This window comes from Pleurodeles waltl, chromosome 1_2 (assembly GCF_031143425.1).
Source record: "Pleurodeles waltl isolate 20211129_DDA chromosome 1_2, aPleWal1.hap1.20221129, whole genome shotgun sequence".
NCBI lineage: Eukaryota > Metazoa > Chordata > Amphibia > Caudata > Salamandridae > Pleurodeles > Pleurodeles waltl.
In genome coordinates, this window is record NC_090437.1 from 1,016,781,127 (window position 1) to 1,016,804,158 (window position 23,032).

General features: G+C 52.5%; 1 protein-coding gene across 8 annotated transcripts in view; it reads left to right on the top strand.

The window, feature by feature from the left end:
• The window catches only part of APBB2 (amyloid beta precursor protein binding family B member 2), a 940,970-nt gene that overhangs the window by 711,671 nt on the left and 206,267 nt on the right, over window positions 1-23,032 (top strand). For all 8 annotated transcript variants that reach the window (XM_069201881.1, XM_069201876.1, XM_069201871.1 and 5 more), the window contains one exon: window positions 7,644-7,771. In XM_069201881.1, coding sequence (XP_069057982.1) covers window positions 7,644-7,771 — 128 coding nt within the window. The remainder of the gene's footprint in view (window positions 1-7,643; window positions 7,772-23,032) is intronic.

A 23,032-nucleotide genomic window follows, 5' to 3' on the forward strand; every position in this document is an offset into this window, starting at 1 on the left:
ATCTGTAAGGCAGCCACATGGTCTACGCCTCCTACATTCACAAAACATTACTGTGTAGATGTGTTAACAACACAACAAGCCACAGTAGGACAGGCTCTATTAAGAACATTATTTCAAACAACTTCAACTCCTACAGGCTAATCCACCGCTTTTGGGGAGATAACTGCTTACTAATCTACGCACAGCATGTGTATCTGCAGCCATCGAACGGAAAATGTCACTTACCCAGTGTATATCTGTTCGTGGCATGAGTCGCTGCAGATTCACATGCGCCCTCCCGCCTCCCCGGGAGCCTGTAGCCGTTATAAGTTGATGAAACTTGTACATTTATACATTTGTAAATATATAATATTTTTCATACACATTATGTACATACAGACTCACTCCATTGCATGGGCACTTTTACTAATATACACAACTCCTACCTCACCCTCTGCGGGGAAAACAATCTAAGATGGAGTCGACGCCCATGCGCAATGGAGTCCCTCAGTCTCGTGACTCGAAAAGACTTCTTCTAAGAAAAACAACTTGTAACACTCCGAGCCCAACACTAGATGGCAGGATAATGCACAGCATGTGAATCTGCAGCGACTCATGCCACGAACAGATGTACACTGGGTAAGTGACATTTTCCATATATATTTATATATATATATATATATATATATATATATATATATATATATATATATATATATATAGTAGTTAAAAGCCCAGAAGACGCCTTCGGATGGAGATGGAAGTAGAAAAGAGGACACATGCTTATTACTAGAAGCATTGAGCCTCGTCTGTAAGAAAAACAGTTTCATCCTATTCTTTCAGGAATTAGCAAGCAGGGGGAAAAAGTCTGTGCAAAACCTGTAACTTCTTGGCATGTGATGCGCCAAATTGAAAAGAAGTATAGAACATCTTAACAAGACCCTAAGAACAAAATGCACCTGTTGAGGCACACTCACAAAAAATGTCTACGGTGATGGTAAGAACCATGTCAACAGCATCCATGTGAGCCCCCTCCAGACAGAGCAAGAGGTTGGAGACTGTGGGTAGGCAGACAGAAAGGGTGGTTGCCATTTAATGGCCTATAGCTAACCAAATCCTTGTCCTCAGTAGACAAACACAGCAGCATTGGGAGGAGATGGAGGAACTATTGTTAAACCTTAAGAGAAATATAAGAGGGGGGAAACACTCACTGAAGAAGGCAAAAATATAGCCAGATTTTTCCTAAAATCAGCCCTGGACTCAGCAGACACAGAAAACAAGCAACTCCCAACAGGTAGAGTCCTGAGAAGGCATGTGTAGCTACCTGTTCAGGCCAGAGATATATAGTGGACATTCCCCTCATTGGAAACCATTTGTTTGGCAAAGGGGTAGACCAAACACTGAGGCAATGAAAAAGACAAACGCTCTGCAGGTCTGCAAACCGTCCTTCAAGAAGAGATCCACATCTCACAGGAGGGGGCAAGCGAGAATGGTTTACACGACAAAAGCCTAAAGGCAAATTGCAAGCAGTCAGTTCATGCAGCTCTCCCAGTGGCAGCAGCAATAAGTGACCAGTACATTTTTTGAGGCAGAGGAAAACCAAGAGGATGCAAGTTTATGGTATATTTGTAAAGACACAATGTTTCCAAATGACCACCTCGCAAGAGGTTGTGTCTCTGGTAGAAAAGGAATGCTATCAAGCAACAGGAGATCTAAAGGACACTTACTTTCACATTCCCATACCTTCTGCTCACGGATTATTTCTCAGGTTTGTTATAAAAGGTGTACATTATCAAGTCAAATGTATCCCATTTGCCATAAGGGTTTCTACCAAGACACTAGTGGTAGTGGTAGCACATCTCAGAAGACAAACCATACATGTCTATCTCTCCTTACCTAAACAACTAGCTTGTCGAGACAAGCATGTTTGAACAATGTCAGTGTGACCTAAGAAAAGGTGAGAACATTATTACGCTCACTTGGGTTCTGAGTAATTTGGGGAAAATCATCTCCCACTCCAGTCAAGAAGAAAACCTACCTGGACAGGCACTTGAACACAACTATAACCCATCCAACTTCAAGGAGGGTACAAGCAATGCTAAATCTAACCTGTTTTTACCAGATGTCTTGATATCTGACAGTAAAGACAGTAATGAAACTGTTGGGAATGATTGTATCCTGCATTCACCTAATTCCAAACAAAAGACTGCCCCTGAGGCCAGGTCAGGAGTGGTTAAACAACCAATTGTCACGGATAAAGGTAAATTGGGAGGATCTAGTGTTTGTACCAGCCAAGGTGAGCTAGGAAATTAAAGGGTGGAATGCAAAAAATTTACTGTTCACAGCACCCCTCCCAGAGTCCATCATAACAATGGATGCCTCCAACATAGGGTGGGGAGCACGCATGGACACTCTCATGATAAGGGAACTATGGCCCTGGAACTGAACTGTAAATAATTTTCCTAACAGGGAAGGCTTTCCAGAGCCAAGTGCAAGCAAGACAGCACAAGTACTAACAGAGAAGACTGCTGGGGTGTTCTATGCAAACAAACAGGGGGAGCAGGGTCTTAGCCATTCTCAAAGCTAGCAGATGTCTTATGGCATTGGTAGGGAACTTCACAATAACAGCAAACCATCTTCCAAAATTAAAAAACACACACTCAGACTAGTTAAACAGACAAACATGCTGTTTTCATGATCAGGAGTTAAAACAGTACAATCTCTTTTCACTGGGGAATTCCACAGATAGAACTTTTTTGCAACAGCAGAATATGCAGAATGCTGGTCCTTCACATCCTGGCACTACTACTCCTGTTCTCTCTGAAATGCCCGGTCAGTAAGCTAGTCTGTGGTGTTTGCATACCCCTTTTCCCCAGTACCACTCATTTCAATAGTTCTGGAAAAAATGTAGAACATCCATTGGTGTCCTTGTCGCCTTAGTTTTTACACCTACTTCAACTATCGAAGTAGCAGTATATGAAGATACCTCTGTACAAGGATAGCCTCACGATGCAGGGAGAAAGGGTGTTTCACCCCAACCATGTGGGACCCCAGCTAATGGCTTCCTTCCTGAGATAGCAGAGTTCAGTCATTTGCACTTGCCTGACAATACACTGATCATAATTAAGGAGGCACATAGACCAACCACTAGAAATTGCCACAACCTAAATTGGAAATGTGGTGCTAAGCTAACAAATTTTTAACAACAAGCACATCAGGATGCAGTCATGTTAGGTGCCTCACTCACTTGCCAGCTGTTGCAGGTTATCTATGAGGATTGCATGCTAAGTAGTTTCAATACCACTAGTCAAATTGTTCATGGAAGGAGCTAATAGTATCCTCCTGAATGATCAGTACCTCCCTCACAGTGATGTAATCAGGGTTAATGAAAGCACCAACACATAAGGCTTCACTTAATCACCACCAAACACAGAAAAAGTGATAGCCTCAGTTGATTCGAGTGGCACAGTGCACACAGAAGCCACGTGTGGACATACCATGGGCCACTTAGGGCGCTATATAAAACACACAAAAGGTGATGGGAGGAATGGTTGAAAATATTGCTTGGGATAGCATTCTAATCCATTGTGTTTTTTTACACCCACGTTACCTCAGATTAAATTAATCAGCCTTGGCCCTAATCCAACAGGAGAAGTCAATTCAAACTGCAAAGTCAGGTCCTTTCTGAACCGGTATACAAGGAACCCAAGACTGGTTTTGTTGGTGCAGCATGTATTCAGTACCACAGTGAGCACATCAACCATGTCTGGACCTACCCATGGCCACTTAGGGTGTTACATGAAACACACAAAAGGTGATGGAAGGACAGCTGCAAATAGTCTAATCTCTGGCAATTACTCAATTCCAGCCCATCATTTGTTTGCTCTCCCTTCCACCTCTGACTAGACGAAGCCATATGGAAACATCTGAACAGCCCAAACTAGTACCTCCAAGCCATGTCCTCTCTGAACCAGGATACAAGCAATCTAAGACCAATGTTGGCCTATTCATTCGGGTACAGCTTAGTTTCAGTGGTACAGTGAGCACAGGACCTAAATCTGGGCATAGATTAAAAACAGCCTTGGGTTGCTTGTCTTATGGTTCAGAGATGATCTGGTGTGGCATTTAAGGGTGGACTGTTCCAGTTGAAGCTCAGCTGAGATGCTGTGGTGGACAAAACAAATGATGGGATGTTATCTCTACCGATTGCCAGTGGTTAAACTATTTGCAAGCATTCCTTCCATCACCTTTTGTGGGTTTGTTCATTTAAACATCTGATATCAAAGACTGTGTTCTTAGTGGTAATCAAGGTTGAGCAAGTTACAGTCACTCACTGTTCAAGAGTCCTACATAAATATATGCACAGATAAAGTGATGATGAGAGGACCTTAAATTGTTACCTAAGGTAGTGTTGCCTGTTCACATTAACATATGCTTAACACCACCTGTATTCTTCCAAAGGCCTTCCACTGCAGCTGATAAAGCCTTAAACACCTTGGATGTAGGAAGAGCAAATGTGTCTTACATACAGACTACACATAACATCAAGAGGACCAAACAGTTCTTCATGGGGCAGTCAACACAGACCCTAGGTGTAGTAACTAAAAAATGCTATTGATAGGTGAATAATACATACCACTGAATTGTGCTATCTGATAGAGACTTCTAGTTGCAGATTCCTTACCTTTGAATTTACCCCAGGAGTCAGACTGGATCTGGAGATTTTTGTGAGCTGTACCTCCTATGTGCTGTTAGGTGGAGTTAATTGGCTCCGCTTCGTCCACCCCAGATATGACGTTGCGGTACCTATATAGCCACCACCCTGGCATACTGACGTCACTTCTTTTCTTTCCCCGCCAGCATTGTTTATCTGAAGAGAGCTACCTGCAGTAATTTATTGACTGGCTTTTTTCGACTTTTTGTCAGTGTTTTTGAATTTTCAGCTTCTGCTGTGTTGAGGATGTCCTAGAGGAAGACTGGGCTCAAGCCCTGCAGATCCTGTCACTGAACGGTGCCCATGACAGATCCGCACCTCATGTGTCTTTGGTGCCTGGAGCATGACCACAACCCAAAGACATGTTCCGAGTGTTGAGCCATGCATCCAAAAGCTTTGAGGAAGCCGTTCCTGAAGCTGATGGCAGCCCGATGCTCAACTCCGCGCAAGTCGAGATCTCGGTCGAGAGGAAGGTCCCGAGATCGGTCGCGGACTCCTCTATCATCGTCATCCCACTCCAAGTCCTTAGGGCAATTGGGTAAGTCAAGGCACAAGCCAAAATCCAAGAAGTCGAAGCGTTATTTCACTTCTCCTCATCCGTTGGCCGGTGAGACAAGGGAGCGTCGGCGCTCTAGGCCTCATTCTGAGGTACCTGTGCCTGGGCTGTCTCCCCTCCTCCCCGAATTTCCAGGAGCCAGAGCAACCCCTGCCCAACCCAAAGAGTTCTGCGTGGCCATGTGCCTCATTGCTGGGCAGCCCAGCTCAGCTGGAGTGCCTTTGGGCTCCCTACAGCCGGTCATGGCCCCTTTGGGTTCCGCACCCTCAGCTCTGGCCCGATGCAGAGGGCCACCCTGGGGTCCATTCCTGGATTTGGACCAGCGCCAGTCCGAAGCTCCTGCTTGTGTCTGTGCCCACAAGCGACGCCGTCCCCATTGTAATCCCCAGGTGGGCAGTGTGCAACGCTAACTCCGACAGGAGCCTTGCCTCCTAGGTTGGTTCCTGAGCCATTATTTTTATAGCCTTGTTTACGGGGATGATTGGGAGGGGTCGCTGGGCCCTTTAGAATTCCAGTCCCCTGAAGAACCTACTGGCATTCAGAATTGTGTGAAGTCAACTGACTGGGTACTTTTCTAGATATTGGCTTACTTTTTCCCCCCTACCATGGCTACAGAGGAGGGACCTTCTTATTCCATGGTGGTGAGGAGGGCTGCTGGGGTCCTGGGCCTTGAGTTGACCTCGGTGGCAGTTAGGACTAAGTACTGCAGCAGGGAGCTTCCACGTCGGAACACTTGCTCCAGTTTAATGAGGCCCTCATGGATGTCCTTCTGGGTACCTGGTCCAAACACCCAACACAGGCGCTCCTTTGACCAGGATGATTACCCACCACCACCGCCCAGCTCCGGTCAACCCACGTTTTCTGAGAGCTTGGTGATCAAAGCCTCCACCTCCCAGGGTGCGTTTCCTCCTGCTCCCCCGGATAGGGAATGCAAAAATTTGGACTCACTTAGGAAGAAGATGTTTTCTTCTGCTATCCTCACTTTGTGGTCCCTTAACACCAGATGCCTTTTGGGCTGTTATTCCCACATGCGCAAGTGCTGCCACAGGTCCCGAGGAGGTCCAGGCTGCACTCTCTCAGGCTGTTGCTGATGGGAGAGACCCATCTAAGTTCATGTTTCTTTGCAGACTGGATATGACCCACTAGCTGGACAGAGTGGTTTCATCATCAGTGGCCTTGAGGCACCACGTCTGGCTGAGGACGTCTGGCTTTTCAGGAGATGTCCAAGCTTCTTTGACGGCATATGCCCTTTGGTGGCATCCGTCAGGGATAAGGTAGACACAGCTTTTGAGCCCTTCAAGAATTTTCGAGCTACAGCCTGATCCTTGGGCCTCGCAGTTGACCATTGCCTAACCCCTCCGCCCCACCGTCTGCCTTTCGTGGCTACTTAAGGGGCCTCCAACCACTTCCATTCCCAGCCACCCACCATGCTGCTCAGACTGCGTGGCCAAAGGCATTGGCTCCACCGACCTTGTGATTCAGGGAGCCAGCAGTCTGGCCAGTACGCATCTCCCTAGCCCCCCGCAGCAGTCTCTAAGCCTTCCTAGTCTGACTCTCCACCTAGGGCCAGTCAGAGGCAGGCTCGGCCATCATCTGCCCTGCTGGCAATCCATCACATCAGACAAACATTATAATAATATTGGAAGGCACCTTGGAGCGCCTTGTCTGTATGAAGGCACTTTGTCTTAAGCCTCATCAGTGGCGGACAGTAATTTTAGGAGAGAGGGGGATGGGCGGGAAGCACACTCACACTTATTCATTCACACATGCACGCACATCCATTCGTCACCGAGTGGGAAGGAGTCAGTGAGACTTCTGACCCCTCCCCACTCTGTGATGAGGTGTCACTGATTGACACTTGCCCAGTGCGCTTCAGGGCTAAAACGAGGGGAAGGGCCTCAAGGCATCTTTGCTGAGCTGAGGAGGTCACGCCCATAGGAGCTGTGACCTCTTCAGCCCAGCAAAGTTCAGCTCAGGCAGTCAGGAGTTTGCGCAAATCATGCATGTCTCGCTCCTGACTGCCTGATCTGAACATGAAGAGTGTCTGTCAGGCTGACGTTTGCTCAGCTTGACACACTCTTCATGAGGGGCAAAAGGTGAGGTTGTGTGGCGGGCCACGGCTGAGCCTCATGTCTCTATACGGTCATGCCGTGCTTTTAATATATTATTGGGGTACATTTTCCCTCCCAGCCTACAAAATATTCTGATCTTTTAGTCTTTGTGTAGTAAATGATGCAGGTTATTATAGGACGTGAGGTTACACTCATCACAGGTGACACATGGCTACTGGGCAAGCACACCCTCTAAATTATCTGATGCCTACCTTTGGAATTGTATTGGTTCACAGTGGTGTGGAGTAATGCTACATTGATATGCGTTTGCTGTCTGCTCTAGGGAAAGGACATGTACCTCATCCTGGAGAACGACATGCTCAACCTGGTGGACCCTATGGACCGAACCCTGCTTCACTCGCAGCCCATCGTGAGCATCCGAGTCTGGGGAGTGGGCAGGGACAACGGCAGGTGAGTTGCTGGCATCTTCTCGACACGTGTGTTCTTTTGCACAGACCGTGGTGCTCTTAAGTGATTGTTGCGTGGTCTTTGGTGTCACATGGATGTAACACACAAAAAATGTCCACGGTTATTTTTGTTTCGTCAATAAGTTAGTTTTTTCTTGGATATGTTTGACCTGTTACTATGAGTATTTCAGGAGTTGTATGTAATCGTGTTTACAGTGCTGGCTTTCTATCAGCGAATCTAATGTGCCTGTGGACCAGTCAATACATTGCTGTCCTCCGAATGCCTGACTGTGTAATGTGAGCTGCGAGTTTTTGTAGCCAAGGGAAAGCTACACTTTGTGGTGTGTGCGCTTTGGCCCTACAAACTATCATATTTTTAAGTCGATAGCAGGACCTGTGTGATCTCTCTGTAAATAACGGTTATTTGCTTAGATTCAGTTAAAATGTACGCTGCAGTGTACATAGCTATGTGTATTAACCTTCTGTAGTTTTAGGGAGGTGTATTTTGGAACATCCTTGGGAAGAGATACAGGCTGTTAGTTAACTGCCACCCTGCACATTGGGGAAACCTGGCTTGCAACCCTTCTTCCCCACTTTGCCACATTTTTGATCCTGGACAAAATGCCTTCACCTAGGCTCGCTTTCCATAGCTTTCAGACTTGGACATTATTTAACAGGCAACATACCATGAAAGAGCATGTTTTTAAAAGTACTCTGCATTGTGATATAGGTGTTTGTGTTTCTTCTTAAAGGAATTTTAGGATAGGACTCAATAATAGTGTTAATAGAGTTTTTTGATGGAAGAGAAGTGGTCGCTGTAGAGGTAGTTAAATGTGATTCTAAGAAGCATTGGATGTAAACCCGGCTTTCCCATTTCAGCTCTTTGCAATTACCAGTCGCGGCTCGCAGGTGTTACAGGGGGCGGAGCGGCACGCAAGGGGCAGTGGGGGGATATTAATAAAAGGTAAAATAAATAAATAAAAAATAAACTTACCTGCACGCCGTGCTCTGCTGCCGCTCCTACGTCTCCGCTAGAGCAGTAGACAAGTTTGTGGACATTTCTCATCTGGAGGCTACCGACTGATAAGAAGGAAAAGGAGCCCCTAAATAACGAAATGCCATTTTTCCTGGAGCTAAGCATATGTGACAAAAACGGTTTGCTCAAAATCCATACGGTGGAGACCAATAAACATTAACCATTTGAGCAAAACAAAGGTTCCTCGGAGGTATGGGAATCTCTCTGCTTCATATGGTACATAGTGAAAATATATCTGTAGCGTCTCAGAAAAAGACAACTTTGAATTCAGACTCAAGGGCAGATATTCCGTCTTAAAAAACTTGAGAGTATCTGTTCAGGTAATGCTTTTAAGAGTACCGGTTCTGCTCGATGGCCTACGGTAAGATTTCTTCTTTCACCTGCATGATTTTGACATGCGTATGTTTGTTTATATATTAGTGTTGACAGGATTTCACGCAGGAACATTGTCCCTAAGAAACAGTAGCAGCAGTAGTACCTTTTATTTATTTTTTATTTATTGGTTTAGCAGCAGTAGTACTTGTACAATACTGAACAAGTGGGAGGGTTAGCATAGCCCACATTGAGTGATTGAAACAAAGATAGCAGTCACGGTGAAGATGCACACAACATGATGCTAGTCTGCACATAGCAAGACACATGCATACACGTTTATGCGGTTGGAGAATTGTGTGAGGTGCTCTTTTGCTCTAGCAAATGAAACTCTTCCCGGATAGCTGTGAAAGCTCTAAAACATCTATGGATACCTAACATGGTGGTTTAGGAGAGACGAGAGGATTCTGATTGCCAGAGCTTAATTTACAAGTTGAAGTATAGCAAGGTATACTGTTTGCAAGAAAGTCCGGTGATACACCCTTTGGACTGCTTTGTTAGGTCTGGGGTTTTGACAGCACTGGTGTCAAACCGGCTTGTTGCATACAGTATACACAGAGTAGGCATTAGGTACGCACCTTTCAACTATTGTCTTTCTTCCGCCCCCTCTTTCAGCCATTGGCTTGAGACTGTCATTCAGGTCTCGGCTCAGCCCAGTGGAGTATTCATCTCCCTCCTGATGTAGTTAGCTGTATCCTTCCACCTCTACGCGAGTACTTGCACTGTACTATATGAGGGACTCCTTTCTACTATCGCCCCCTCTGACCACTACTCGCTCTCTCCCGTATGTCTCGATCTGTTGTACTAATCCAGCACGCTTTAGCACATTACACCCAGAACTGTTGGCTTTACCACTGCTTGTATAATAGAGTCAGCAGTTTGAAAAGGGCTACGGTTTTAGTAGAACACCTTCATCTGTATTCATGTTGTGAATAGCTGGGTACAGAACAACGGTGCGCATCAATGTTGGATTTGGAGAAAATGTGATATTTTTTTTTTATTATTATTATTAGGATTGTCGAGAAAGCTCAGATTTAGAGATATACAGATTTGTACATTGCACAAATGTATTTCATTAAACGTGCACAGTTTCGGCCACAAGTAGATTTAGTGATTTACCCAGATTCGTACTTTATTTCAGCAATTGTCATAACCTGGCTTAGTAACCGCCAAATGGCATTTGCCAAGCAATTCTGCTTCAATAGTGAAAAAGCTGAAGTTTGATTGCTGCAATTCCTGGTAACCTCGAACCCTTAAACAATGTAGTTTTTTTCAAAACACTCATAATGGGAAAAATCAAGCTAAGAAGTGTGCGATTGTCAGTGAACAGCAGCGCTAATCAGTGGTCCGTATGCCGTGGATTGAGCATTGGTACATTATTTATAGATGTTTTTTCAAATTGTGTTTTTTTCTGCTAGGCACTGTGATACTAGGCACATGTTCGTAATTCAAGCAATGCTTTCTTTTTTTTTCCCGAAGAACAATACATCTTCTGCATCTGCGCTTTTTTGGCTAATTTATCATTTATATGGCTATAATTTGCAATATATTTCCCATTTATTTTCGTGAAATAAGAAATTGTTCTTTCTTGTACATTTTAAATAATTTATTTAATGATTTCAAAGTTGATCACGCTCATTTCAGGTTACTGTTTATATTATATATATATATATATATATATATATATATATATATATATATATATATATATATATATATATATTATATCTCCTACGTTTGTTGTACACCATTGCTGACTATTTTCTGTCGTTATTGAAGTTGACATCTTAAAGTGTGGTTTTTTTCCATTTCAAAGTAAACAAACATTGCAAAGTCAATAGGTTGCGCCCTTGAGGCGAAAGGCCTCTGCCAGTGCCTTTTTTATGCTGTACTACATCAGTAAAAATTCTGATGCTGTGCAGCATAAACAAAAGGCAAAAAAAAGGTGTGATGATACAACAGCGTAATTTTGTAGGCTTGTTGCCCAAGCATCATGATGTGCGCATGATGTGGGCACCATTTTTAGGGCTTGTCCTTCAATACCTTTTGTTTTCAATGGTCTTAGAAACCACCCATTGCTTACTATTGGTTGGCTTTTTTGTCACTGTCATTTCCTTGCTTCTTAGTGGTCAGATGCTGTAGGCTTCCTTCCTCTTCGTGTGTTTGTCCATCCCCTGTAGCATGGACACATAATTTGTGCCTTTCCTCTGCTCGCTCATTGTTGAAGACTACCTTTTTCTTTTGTGTAAGCTCTTTACTTGAGAGTATCTTTTTCAGCGGAATCTGTCACGTTTTTCTCCCCTCCATGGTCCTTCTTTCCCCACCTGCCTTCCCTTCTGCTGTCGTTGCTTTGGCCCCCATCTGCCCACCCTCCTTCTGTCATTCCTTTGGCCCCCACCTGCCCGCCCTCCTTCTGTCGTTGCTTTGGCCCCTGCCCGCCTACCCTCCTTTTGTTGTTGCTTTGGCCCCTATCTGCCCATCCTCCTTTCGTTGTTGCTTTGGCCCCCACCTGCCCGCCCTCCTTCCGTAGTTGCTTTGGCGCCCACCTCTCCACCCTCATCCCATAGTTGCTTTGGCCCATCCTCCTTTCGTTGTTGCCTTTTGTCCCCCGCCCACCTGCCCTCCTTCCGTTGTTGCTTTTTGCCCCCACCCGCCCGCCCTCCTTCCGTTGTTGCTTTTTGCCCCCACCCACCCGCCCTCCTTCCGTTGTTGCTTTTTGCCCCCACCCACCCGCCCTCCTTCCGTTGTTGCTTTTTGATCCCACCCGCCCACCCACCTTCCGTTGTTGCTTTTTGACCCCACCCGCCCACCCACCTTCCGTTGTTTCTTTTTAACCCCAACCGCCCGCCCTACTTCCGTTGTTGCTTTTTGACCTCACCCGCCTGCCCTACTTCCGTTGTTGCTTTTTGACCCCACCTGCCCGCCCTACTTCCGTTGTTGTTTTTTGACCCCACCCGCCCGCCCTACTTCCGTTGTTGCTTTTTGACCCCACCCGCCCGCCCTACTTCCGTTGTTGCTTTTTGACCCCACCCGCCCACCTTCCGTTGTTGCTTTTTGCCCATCCTTCTGTTGTTTCTTTTGTCCCCACCCGCCCTCCTTCTGTTGTTGCTTTTGTCCCCACCCGCCCGCCCTCCTTCTGTTGTTGCTTTTGTCCCCACCCGCCCTCCTTCTGTTGTTGCTTTTGTCCCCACCCGCCCGCCCTCCTTCTGTTGTTGCTTTTGTCCCCACCCGCCCGCCCTCCTTCTGTTGTTGCTTTTGTCCCCACCCGCCCGCCCTCCTTCTGTTGTTGCTTTTGTCCCCACCCGCCCTCCTTCTGTTGTTGCTTTTGTCCCCACCCGCCCTCCTTCTGTTGTTGCTTTTGTCCCCACCCGCCCTCCTTCTGTTGTTGCTTTTGTCCCCACCCCGCCCGCCCTCCTTCTGTTGTTGCTTTTGTCCCCACCCGCCCGCCCTCCTTCTGTTGTTGCTTTTGTCCCCACCCGCCCGCCCTCCTTCTGTTGTTGCTTTTGTCCCCACCCGCCCGCCCTTCTTCTGTTGTTGCTTTTGTCCCCACCCGCCCGCCCTTCTTCTGTTGTTGCTTTTGTCCCCACCCGCCCGCCCTTCTTCTGTTGTTGCTTTTGTCCCCACCCGCCCGCCCTTCTTCTGTTGTTGCTTTTGTCCCCACCCGCCCGCCCTTCTTCTGTTGTTGCTTTTGTCCCCACCCGCCCGCCCTTCTTCTGTTGTTGCTTTTGTCCCCACCCGCCCGCCTTTCTTCTGTTGTTGCTTTTGCCCCCACCCGCCCGCCCTTCTTCTGTTGTTGCTTTTGCCCCCAACCGCCTGCCCTCCTTCTGTTGTTGCTTTTGTCCCCACCCGCCCACCCTCCTTCTGTTGTTGCTTTTGTCCCCACCCGCCCACCCTCCTTCTGTTGTTGCTTTTGTCCCCACCCGCCCACCCTCCTTCTGTTGTTGCTTTTGTCCCCACCCGCCCTCCCTCTGTTGTTGCTTTTGTCCCCACCCGCCCGCCCTCCCTCTGTTGTTGCTTTTGTCCCCACCCGCCCGCCCTCCCTCTGTTGTTGTTTTTGTCCCCACCCGCCCTCCCTCTGTTGTTGTTTTTGTCCCCACCCGCCCGCCCTCCCTCTGTTGTTGTTTTTGTCCCCGCCCGCCCTCCCTCTGTTGTTGCTTTTGTCCCCACCCGCCCGCCCTCCCTCTGTTGTTGCTTTTGTTCCCACCCGCCCGCCCTCCCTCTGTTGTTGCTTTTGTCCCCACCCGCCCGCCCTCCCTCTGTTGTTGCTTTTGTCCCCACCCGCCCGCCCTCCCTCTGTTGTTGCTTTTGTCCCCACCCGCCCGCCCTCCCTCTGTTGTTGCTTTTGTCCACACCCACCCGCCCGCCCTCTGTTGTTGCTTTTGTCCCCACCCACCCGCCCGCCCTCCCTCTGTTGTTGCTTTTGTCCCCACCCGCCCGCCCTCCCTCTGTTGTTGCTTTTGTCCCCACCCGCCCGCCCTCCCTCTGTTGTTGCTTTTGTCCCCACCCGCCCGCCCTCCCTCTGTTGTTGCTTTTGTCCCACCAACCCGCCCTCCTTCTGTTGTTGATTTTGTCGCCCCCCACCCACCCGCCCTCCTTCTGTTGTTGCTTTTGTCACCAGCCCGCCCTCCTTCTGTTGTTGCTTTTGTCACCAGCCCGCCCTCCTTCTGTTGTTGCTTTTGTCACCAGCCCGCCCTCCTACTGTTGTTGCTTTTGGCCCCACCCGCCCGCTCTCTGTTGTTGCTTTTGTCCCCACCCACCCTCCTTCTGTTGTTGATTTTTTCCCCATTCACCCACCCGCCCTCCTTCTGTTGTTGATTTTGTCCCCACCCGCCCTCCTTCTGTTGTTGCTTTTGTCACCACCCGCCCGCCCGCCCTCCTTCTGTTGTTGCTTTTGGCCACACCCACCCGCCCGCCCTCAACCTGCCCGCCCTCCTTCCGGTGTTTGCTTTTGGCCCCGCCCTCCTTCTGTTGTTGCTTTTGGCCCCACTCGCCCGCCTTCTGTTGTTGCATTTGGCCCCACCCGCCCGCCCGACCTCCTTCTGTTGTTGCATTTGGCCCCACCCACCCGCCCGCCCTCCTTCTGTTGTTGCTTTTGGCCCCACCCGCCCGCCCTCCTTCTGTTGTTGCTTTTGGCCCCACCCGTCGGCCCTCTGTTGTTGCTTTCGGCCCCACCCGCCCGCCCTCCTTCTGTTGTTGCTTTTGGCCCCACCCGCCCGCCCTCCTTCTGTTGTTGCTTTTGGCCCCACCCGCCCGCCCTCCTTCTGTTGTTGCTTTTGGCCCCACCCGCCCGCCCTCCTTCTGTTGTTGCTTTTGGCCACACCCGCCCGCCCTCCTTCTGTTGTTGCTTTTGGCCACACCTGCCCGCCCGTCCTCAACCCGCCCGCCCTCCTTCTGTTGTTGCTTTTGGCCCCACCCGCCCGCCTGACCTCCTTCAGTTGTTGCATTTGGCCCCACCCGCCCGCCCGACCTCCTTCTGTTGTTGCATTTGGCCCCACCCGCCCTCCTTCTGTTGTTGCTTTTGGCCCCACCTGCCTGCCCGCCCTCCTTCTGTTTTTGCTTTTGGCCCCACCCGCCTGCCCGCCCTCCTTCTGTTGTTGCTTTTGGTCCCACCGCCCTCCTTCTGTTGTTGCTTTTGGTCCCACCTGCCCGCCCACCCTCCTTCTGTTGTTGCTTTTGGCCCCACCCGCCCGCACGCCCTCCTTCTGTTGTTGCTTTTGGCCACACCCGCCTGCCCGCCCTCAACCCGCCCGCCCTCCCTCTGTTGTTGCTTTTGTCCCCACCCGCCCGCCCTCCCTCTGTTGTTGCTTTTGTCCCCACCCGCCCGCCCTCCCTCTGTTGTTGCTTTTGTCCCCACCCGCCCGCCCTCCCTCTGTTGTTGCTTTTGTCCCCACCCGCCCGCCCTCCCTCTGTTGTTGCTTTTGTCCCCACCCGCCCGCCCGCCCTCCCTCTGTTGTTGCTTTTGTCCCCACCCGCCCGCCCTCCCTCTGTTGTTGCTTTTGTCCCCAACCGCCCGCCCTCCCTCTGTTGTTGCTTTTGTCCCCACCCGCCCTCCCTCTGTTGTTGCTTTTGTCCCCACCCGCCCTCCCTCTGTTGTTGCTTTTGTCGCCACCCCGCCCGCCCTCCTTCTGTTGTTGATTTTGTCACCACCCACCCACCCGCCCTCCTTCTGTTGTTGCTTTTGTCACCAGCCTGCCCTCCTTCTGTTGTTGCTTTTGGCCCCACCCGCCCGCCCTCTGTTGTTGCTTTTGTCCCCACCCGCCCTCCTTCTGTTGTTGCTTTTGTCCCCACCCACCTGCCCTCCTTCTGTTGTTGATTTTGTCCCCACCCACCTGCCCTCCTTCTGTTGTTGATTTTGTCCCCACCCACCCGCCCTCCTTCTGTTGTTGATTTTGTCCCCACCCGCCCTCCTTCTGTTGTTGCTTTTGTCACCACCCGCCCGCTCGCCCTCCTTCTGTTGTTGCTTTTGGCCACAGCGCCCGCCCGCCCTCAACCCGCCCGCCCTCCTTCTGTTGTTGCTTTTGGCCCCGCCCGCCCTCCTTCTGTTGTTGCTTTTGGCCCCACCCGCCCGCCCGCCCTCCTTCTGTTGTTGCTTTTGGCCCCACCCGCCCGCCCGCCCGCCCTCCTTCTGTTGTTGCATTTGGCCCCACCCGCCCGCCCGACCTCCTTCTGTTGTTGCATTTGGCCCCACCCGCCCGCCCGACCTCCTTCTGTTGTTGCATTTGGCCCCACCCGCCCGCCCTCCTTCTGTTGTTGCTTTTGGCCCCACCCGCCCGCCCTCCTTCTGTTGTTGCTTTTGGCCCCACCCGCCCGCCCGCCCTCCTTCTGTTGTTGCTTTTGGCGACACCCGCCCGCCCTCAACCAGCCCGCCCTCCTTCTGTTGTTGCTTTTGGCCCCACCCGCCCGCCTGACCTCCTTCTGTTGTTGCATTTGGCCCCACCCGCCCGCCCGACCTCCTTCTGTTGTTGCATTTGGCCCCACCCGCCCGCCCGCCCTCCTTCTGTTGCTTTTGGCCCCACCCGCCCGCCTGCCCTCCTTCTGTTTTTGCTTTTGGCCCCACCTGCCCGCCCGCCCGCCCTCCTTCTGTTGTTGCTTTTGGTCCCACCGCCCTACTTCTGTTGTTGCTTTTGGTCCCACCTGCCCGCCCGCCCTCCTTCTGTTGTTGCTTTTGGTCCCACCTGCCCGCCCGCCCTCCTTCTGTTGTTGCTTTTGGCCCCACCCGCACGCCCTCCTTCTGTTGTTGCTTTTGGCCACACCCGCCCGCCCGCCCTCAACCCGCCCGCCCTCCTTCTGTTGTTGCTTTTGGCCCCACCCGCCTGCCCGCCCTCCTTCTGTTGTTGCTTTTGGCCCCACCCTCCCGCCCGCCCTCCTTCTGTTGTTGCTTTTGGTCCCACCCGCCCGCCCTCCTTCTGTTGTTGCTTTTGGCCCCATTCGCCCGCTCGCCCTCCTTCTGTTGTTGCTTTTGGCTCCACCCGGCCGCCCGACCTCCTTCTGTTGTTGCTTTTGGCCCCACCCGCCCGCCCGCCCGCCCTCCTTCTGTTTTTGCTTTTGGCCCGACCCGCCCGCCCGCCCGCCCTCCTTCTGTTGTTGCTTTTGGCGCCGCCCGCCCTCCTTCTGTTGTTGTTTTTGGCCCCGCCCGCCCTCCTTCTGTAGTTGCTTTTGGTCCCACCCGCCCTCCTTCTGTTGTTGCTTTTGGCGCCACCCGCCCACCCTCCTTCTGTAGTTGCTTTTGGCCCCGCCCACCCACCCTCCTTCTGTAGTTGCTTTTGGTCCCACCCGCCCGCCCTCCTTCTGTAGTTGCTTTTGGTCCCACCCGCCCGCCCTCCTTCTGTTGTTGCTTTTGGCCCCACCCACCCGCCCGCCCTCCTTCTGTTGTTGCTTTTGGCCCCACCCGCCCGCACACCCTCAACCCGCCCGCCCGCCCTCCTTCTGTTGTTGCTTTTGGCCGCACCCGCCCGCCCCCCTTCTGTAGTTGCTTTATCCCCACCCGCCCGCCCCCCTTCTGTAGTTGCTTTATCCCCACCTGCCCGCCCCCCTTCTGTTGTTGCTTTATCCCCACCCGCCCGCCCCCCTTCTGATGTTGCTTTTGTCCCCACCCGCCCGCCCCCCTTCTGGTGCTGCTTTTGTCCCCACCCGCCCGCCCCCCTTCTGATGCTGCTTTTGTCCCCACCCGCCCGCCCCCCTTCTGATGCTGCTTTTGTCCCCACCCGCCCGCCCCCCTTCTGATGCTGCTTTTGTCCCCACTCGCCCGCCCCCCTTCTGATGCTGCTTTTTTCCCCACCCGCCCGCCCCCCTTCTGATGCTGCTTTTGTCCCCACCCGCCCGCCCCCCTTCTGATGCTGCTTTTGTCCCCACCCGCCCGCCCCCCTTCTGATGCTGCTTTTGTCCCCACCCGCCCGCCCCCCTTCTGATGCTGCTTTTGTCCCCCACCCGCCCGCCCCCCTTCTGATGCTGCTTTTGTCCCCACCCGCCCGCCCTCCTTCTGTGCTGCTTTTGTCCCCCACCCGCCCGCCCTCCTTCTGTGCTGCTTTTGTCCCCCACCCGCCCGCCCTCCTTCTGTGCTGCTTTTGTCCCCCACCCGCCCGCCTTCTGTGCTGCTTTTGTCCCCCACCCGCCCACCTGCCTTCCGTTGTTGCTTTGGCATCCTTCCGTTGTTGCTTTGGCACCCACCCGCCCTCCTTCCGTTGTTGCTTTGGCATCCTTCCGTTGTTGTTTTTCCCTTGACCCGCCCGCCCTCCTTCCGTTGTTGCTTTGGACTCCGACCTGCCCGCCCTCCTTCCGTTGTTGCTTTGGCCTCCACCCGCCTGCCCTCCTTCCGGCCCCCACCCACCCATCCACCCACCCGCCCCCACCCTCCTTGCGTTGTTGATTTGTGTAGGAAAATACCATCTTGCCTGGCATGTTACATGTATGTACGTTTGTTTTTGCCTGTCTCACTGGGATCCTGCTAGCCAGGACCCCAGTGCTTATAGTTTGTGGCCTGAATGTGTATTCCTGTGTAGTGACTAACTGTGTCACTGAGGCTCTGCTAATCAGAACCTCAGTGCTTATGCTCTCTCTGCCTTTAAATTTGTCACTATAGGCTAGTGACCACTTTTACCAATTTCAGTTGGCACACTGGAACACCCTTATAATTCCTGAGTATATGACACCTAGGTACCCAGGGTAATGAGGTTCCAGGAGATCCCTATGGGCTGCAGCATTTCTTTTGCCACCCATAGGGAGGTCAGACAAACCTTTACACAAGACTGACACTGCAGCCTGAGTGAAATAAGGCACACGTTATTTCACAGCCATTTTCACTGCACTTAAGTAACTTATAAGTCACCTATATATCTAACCTTCACTTGCTGAAGGTTAGGTGCAAAGTTACTAAGTGTGAGGGCACCCTTGCACTAGCAAAGGTGTCCCCACAATGTTCAGGGCCAATTCCCCGGACTTTGTGAGTGCGGGGACACCATTACACATGTGCACTACATATAGGTCAATACCTATATGTAGCTTCACAATGGTAACTCCGAATATGGTCATGCAACATGTCTAAGCTCATGGAATTGTCTCCCCATGCCAAATCTGGTATTGGAGAGCCAATTCCATGCATTCCCGGGGCTCCACTATGGACCCCGGGTACTGCCAAGCCAGTTCTCTGGGGTTTTCTCCTCCGCTACCGCTGCTACCACCCCACAGACAGGGTTCTGTTCTCCTGGGGTCTGAGCAGCCCGGTCCCAGGAAGGAAGAACAAAGAATTTCCTCTGAGAGAGGGTGTTACACCCTCTCCCTTTGGAAATAGGTGTGGAAATAGGTGTTAAAGGCTGGGGAGGGGTAGCCTCTCCCAGCCTCTGGAAACGCTTTGAATGGTACAGATGGTGCCCTCCTTGCATAAGTCAGTCTTCACCGGTTTAGGGAACCCCCAGTCCCTGCTCTGGCGCGAAACCGGACAATGGAAAGGGGAGTGATCACTCCCCCGTCCATCACCACCGCAGGGGTGGTGCCCAGAGCTCCTCTAGTGTGTCCCAAACCTCTGCCATCTTGTTTCCAGAGGTGTGAGGGCACTCTGGAGGCCTCTGAGTGGCCAGTGCCAGCAGGTGACATCAGAGACCCCTCCTGATAGGTGCTTACCTGACTAGGTGGCCAATCCTCCCCTGAGGGCTATCTAGGGTCTCTCCAGTGGGCTTTTCCTCAGATAACGACTTGAAAGAATTCACCAGAGTTCCTCTGCACCTCTTGTAGGAGGCTGGCCTGGCTTATAGTGGGTACCTTGTGGTACTTATACCTTGTGCCAGGTCCAGGTATCCCTTATTAGTAGATTAGTGGTATTCTAACAACTTAGGCTGATAGAGGTAGCTATAGCAGAGCAGCTTAGGCTGAACTAGGAGACATGCAAAGCTCCTACTATACCACTTAAATCATATAGCACTATATCACAAGAAAACACAATACTCAGAGTTACCAAAAATAAAGGTACTTTATTTTAGTGACAATAAGCCAAAAGTATCTCAGTGGATACCCTCCCCTCTCCGGACAGTAATCCTGTACGCCACGTGATCTGCAGCTACAAGGGCTTCTGTGCACATTTCCAAGAAATCCTGCATGCACAGCCGACCGTAGGTCCCCAGCACTCTGTCCAGCGATGCTCAGCTCCCTGAGTTGATCTCCAGTGTCGTGGGACCTCCTTTTGCAGTGTAAAGACGACCGCCGTGTTCAGACTTCTTGAACCTGTGTACCCACCCACCCATTCTCCTTCCGTTGATGCTTTGGCCCCTAACCTTCAGTTGATGCTTTGGCCCCTATCTACCCACCCACACACCCTCCTTTCGTTGATGCTTTGGCCCCTAATCTTTCTGATGATGCTTTGGTCCCCACCGACTGGCCTACCCTTCCCTTCAGTTGATGCTTTGGCACCTAATCCCACCCTCCTTCCGTTGATGTTTTGGGCCCTACCTATACCCACCCACCCACCCACCCACCCTCCTTCCGTTGATGTTTTGGCCCCTACCCACCCACCCTCCTTCCGTTGATGTTTTGGCCCCTACCCACCTTCCTTCCGTTGATGCTTTGGCCCCTACAAACCCATCCACCCTCCTTCAGTTGATGCTTTTGCCCCCCTACCTTCCGTTGATGTTTTGGCCCAGACCATCCTACCCACCCTCCTTCCGTTGATGCTTTGGCCCCTACACGCCCACCCACCCTCCTCCCGTTGATGCTTTGGCCCCTACCCGCCCACCCATCCTCCTACCGTTGATGCTTTGGCCCCTACCCGCCCACCCACCCTCCTTCCGTTGATGCTTTGGCCCCTATCCGGTCACCCACCCTCCTTCCGTTGATGCTTTGGCCCCTATCCACCCACCCTCTTTCTGTTGATGCTTTGACCCCTAATCACCCACCCACCCTCTTTCCGATGATGCTTTGGCCCCTACCCACCCACCCACTCTCTTTCCGATGATGCTTTGGCCCCAACCCACCCACCCACCCTCTTTCCGATGATACTTTGGCCGATACCCACCCACCCTCTTTCCGATGATGCTTTGGCCCCTACCCACCCACCCACCCTCTTTCCGATGATGCTTTGGCCCCCAACAACCGTCCTACCCACCTTCAGTTGATGCTTTGGCTCCTACCTGCCCACCCACCCTCCTTCCGTTGATGTTTTGGCCCCTACCCACCCTCCTTCCGTTGATGCTTTGGCCCCTAAACACCCACCCACCCTCCTTCCGTTGATGCTTTGGTCCCTACCTGCCCACCCACCCTCCTTCGGTTGATGCTTTGGACCCTATACTTCCGTTGATGCTTTAGTCCCATCCGTTGATGCTTTAGCCCCCACCCACGCGCCCTCCTTCCGTAGATGCTTTGGCCCGCACCCACCCTCCTTCCGTTGATGCTTTGGCCCCCACCCACCCACCCTCCTTCCGTTGATGCTTTGGCAATCCACCCACCAACCCTCCTTCCGTTGATGCTTTGGCCCCCACCCACCCACCCTCCTTCCGTTGATGCTTTGGCCCCCACCCACCCACCCTCCTTCCGTTGATGCTTTGGCCTCAACCCACCCACCCTCCTTCCACCCACTCACCCTCCTTCCGTTGATGCTTTGGCCCCCACCCACCCTCCTTCCGTTGATGCTTTGGCCCCCACCCACCCTCCTTCCGTTCATGCATTGGCCCCCATACCACCCACCCGCCCTCCTTCCGTTGATGCTTTAGCCTCCATCCGTTGATGCTTTAGACCACACCCACGTGCCCTCCTTCCGTTGAAGTTTTAGCCTCCACCTACCCGCCCTCCTTCCATTGATGCTTTAGCCCCCACCTACACCCTCCTTCCGTTGATGCTTTAGCCCCCACCTGCCCTCCTTCCGTTAATGCTTTGGCCCCCCACCTGCCCTCCTCCTGTTGATGCTTTGGCACCCACCCGCCTGCCCTCCTCCCATTGATGCTTTAGCCCCCACCCACTCACCCTCCTACCATTGATGCTTTAGCCCCCACACATCCCGCCCTCATTCCGTTGATGCTTTAGTCCAATCCGTTGATGCTTTAGCCCACACCCACGCGCCCTCCTTTTGTTGATGCTTTAGCCCCCACCTACCCACCCTCCTTCCGTTGATGCTTTAGCCCCCACCTACCCGCCCTCCTTCCGTTGATGCTTTAGCCCCCACCTGCCCTCCTTCCGTTGATGCTTTAGCCACATCTGCCTGTACTCCTTCCATTGATGCTTTAGCCCCATCCGCCCGCCCTCATTTAGTTGTTGCTGTGGCCCCCATCCGCCCGCCCTCATTCTGTTGTTGCTGTGGCCCCCAACTGCCCTCCCTCGTTTCATCGTTGCTTTGGACCCCATCCACCCACCCTCCCTCTGTCGTTGCTTTGGCCCCCAATCTGTCATTGCTTTGGCCCCCACCCGCCTGCCCTACCTCTGTCGTTGCTTTGGCCCCCAATCTGTCATTGCTTTGGCCCCCACCCGCCCTCCCTCCCTCTGTCGTTGCTTTGGCCCCCACCCGCCCGCCCTCCCTCCCTCTGTCGTTGCTTTGGCCCCCACCCGCCCGCCCTCCCTCCCTCTGTCGTTGCTTTGGCCCCCACCCGCCTGCCCTCTCTCCCTCTGTCGTTGCTTTGGCCCCCGCCCGCCTGCCCTCCCTCCCTCTGTCGTTGCTTTGGCCCCCACCCGCCCGCCCTCCCTCCCTCTGTCGTTGCTTTGGCCCCCGCCCTCCCTCCCTCCCTCTGTTGTTGCTTTGGCCCCCACCCGCCCTCCCTCCCTCTGTTGTTGCTTTGGCCCCCACCCGCCCGCCCTCCCTCTGTTGTTGCTTTGGCCCCCACCCACCCGCCCTCCCTCTGTCGTTGCTTTGGCCCCCACCCACCCGCCCTCCCTCTGTCGTTGCTTTGGCCCCCACCCACCCGCCCTCCCTCTGTTGTTGCTTTGGCCCCCACCCGCCCTCCGTCGTTGCTTTGGCCTCCCTCTGTCGTTGCTTTGGCCCCCACCCACCCGCCCTCCCTCTGTCGTTGCTTTGGCCCCCACCCACCCGCCCTCCCTCTGTCGTTGCTTTGGCAACCACCCACCCGCCCTCCCTCTGTCGTTGCTTTGGCTCCCACCCACCCGCCCTCCCTCTGTCGTTGCTTTGGCCCCCACCCACCCGCCCTCTGTCGTTGCTTTGGCCCCACCCACCCGCCCTCCCTCTGTCGTTGCTTTGTCCTCCAACAGCCCGCCCTCCCTCTGTCGTTGCTTTGGCCCCCACCCACCCGCCCTCCCTCTGTCGTTGCTTTGGCCCCCACCCACCCGCCCTCCCTCTGTCGTTGCTTTGGCCCCCACCCACCCGCCCTCCCTCTGTCGTTGCTTTGGCCCCCACCCACCCGCCCTCCCTCTGTCGTTGCTTTGGCCCCC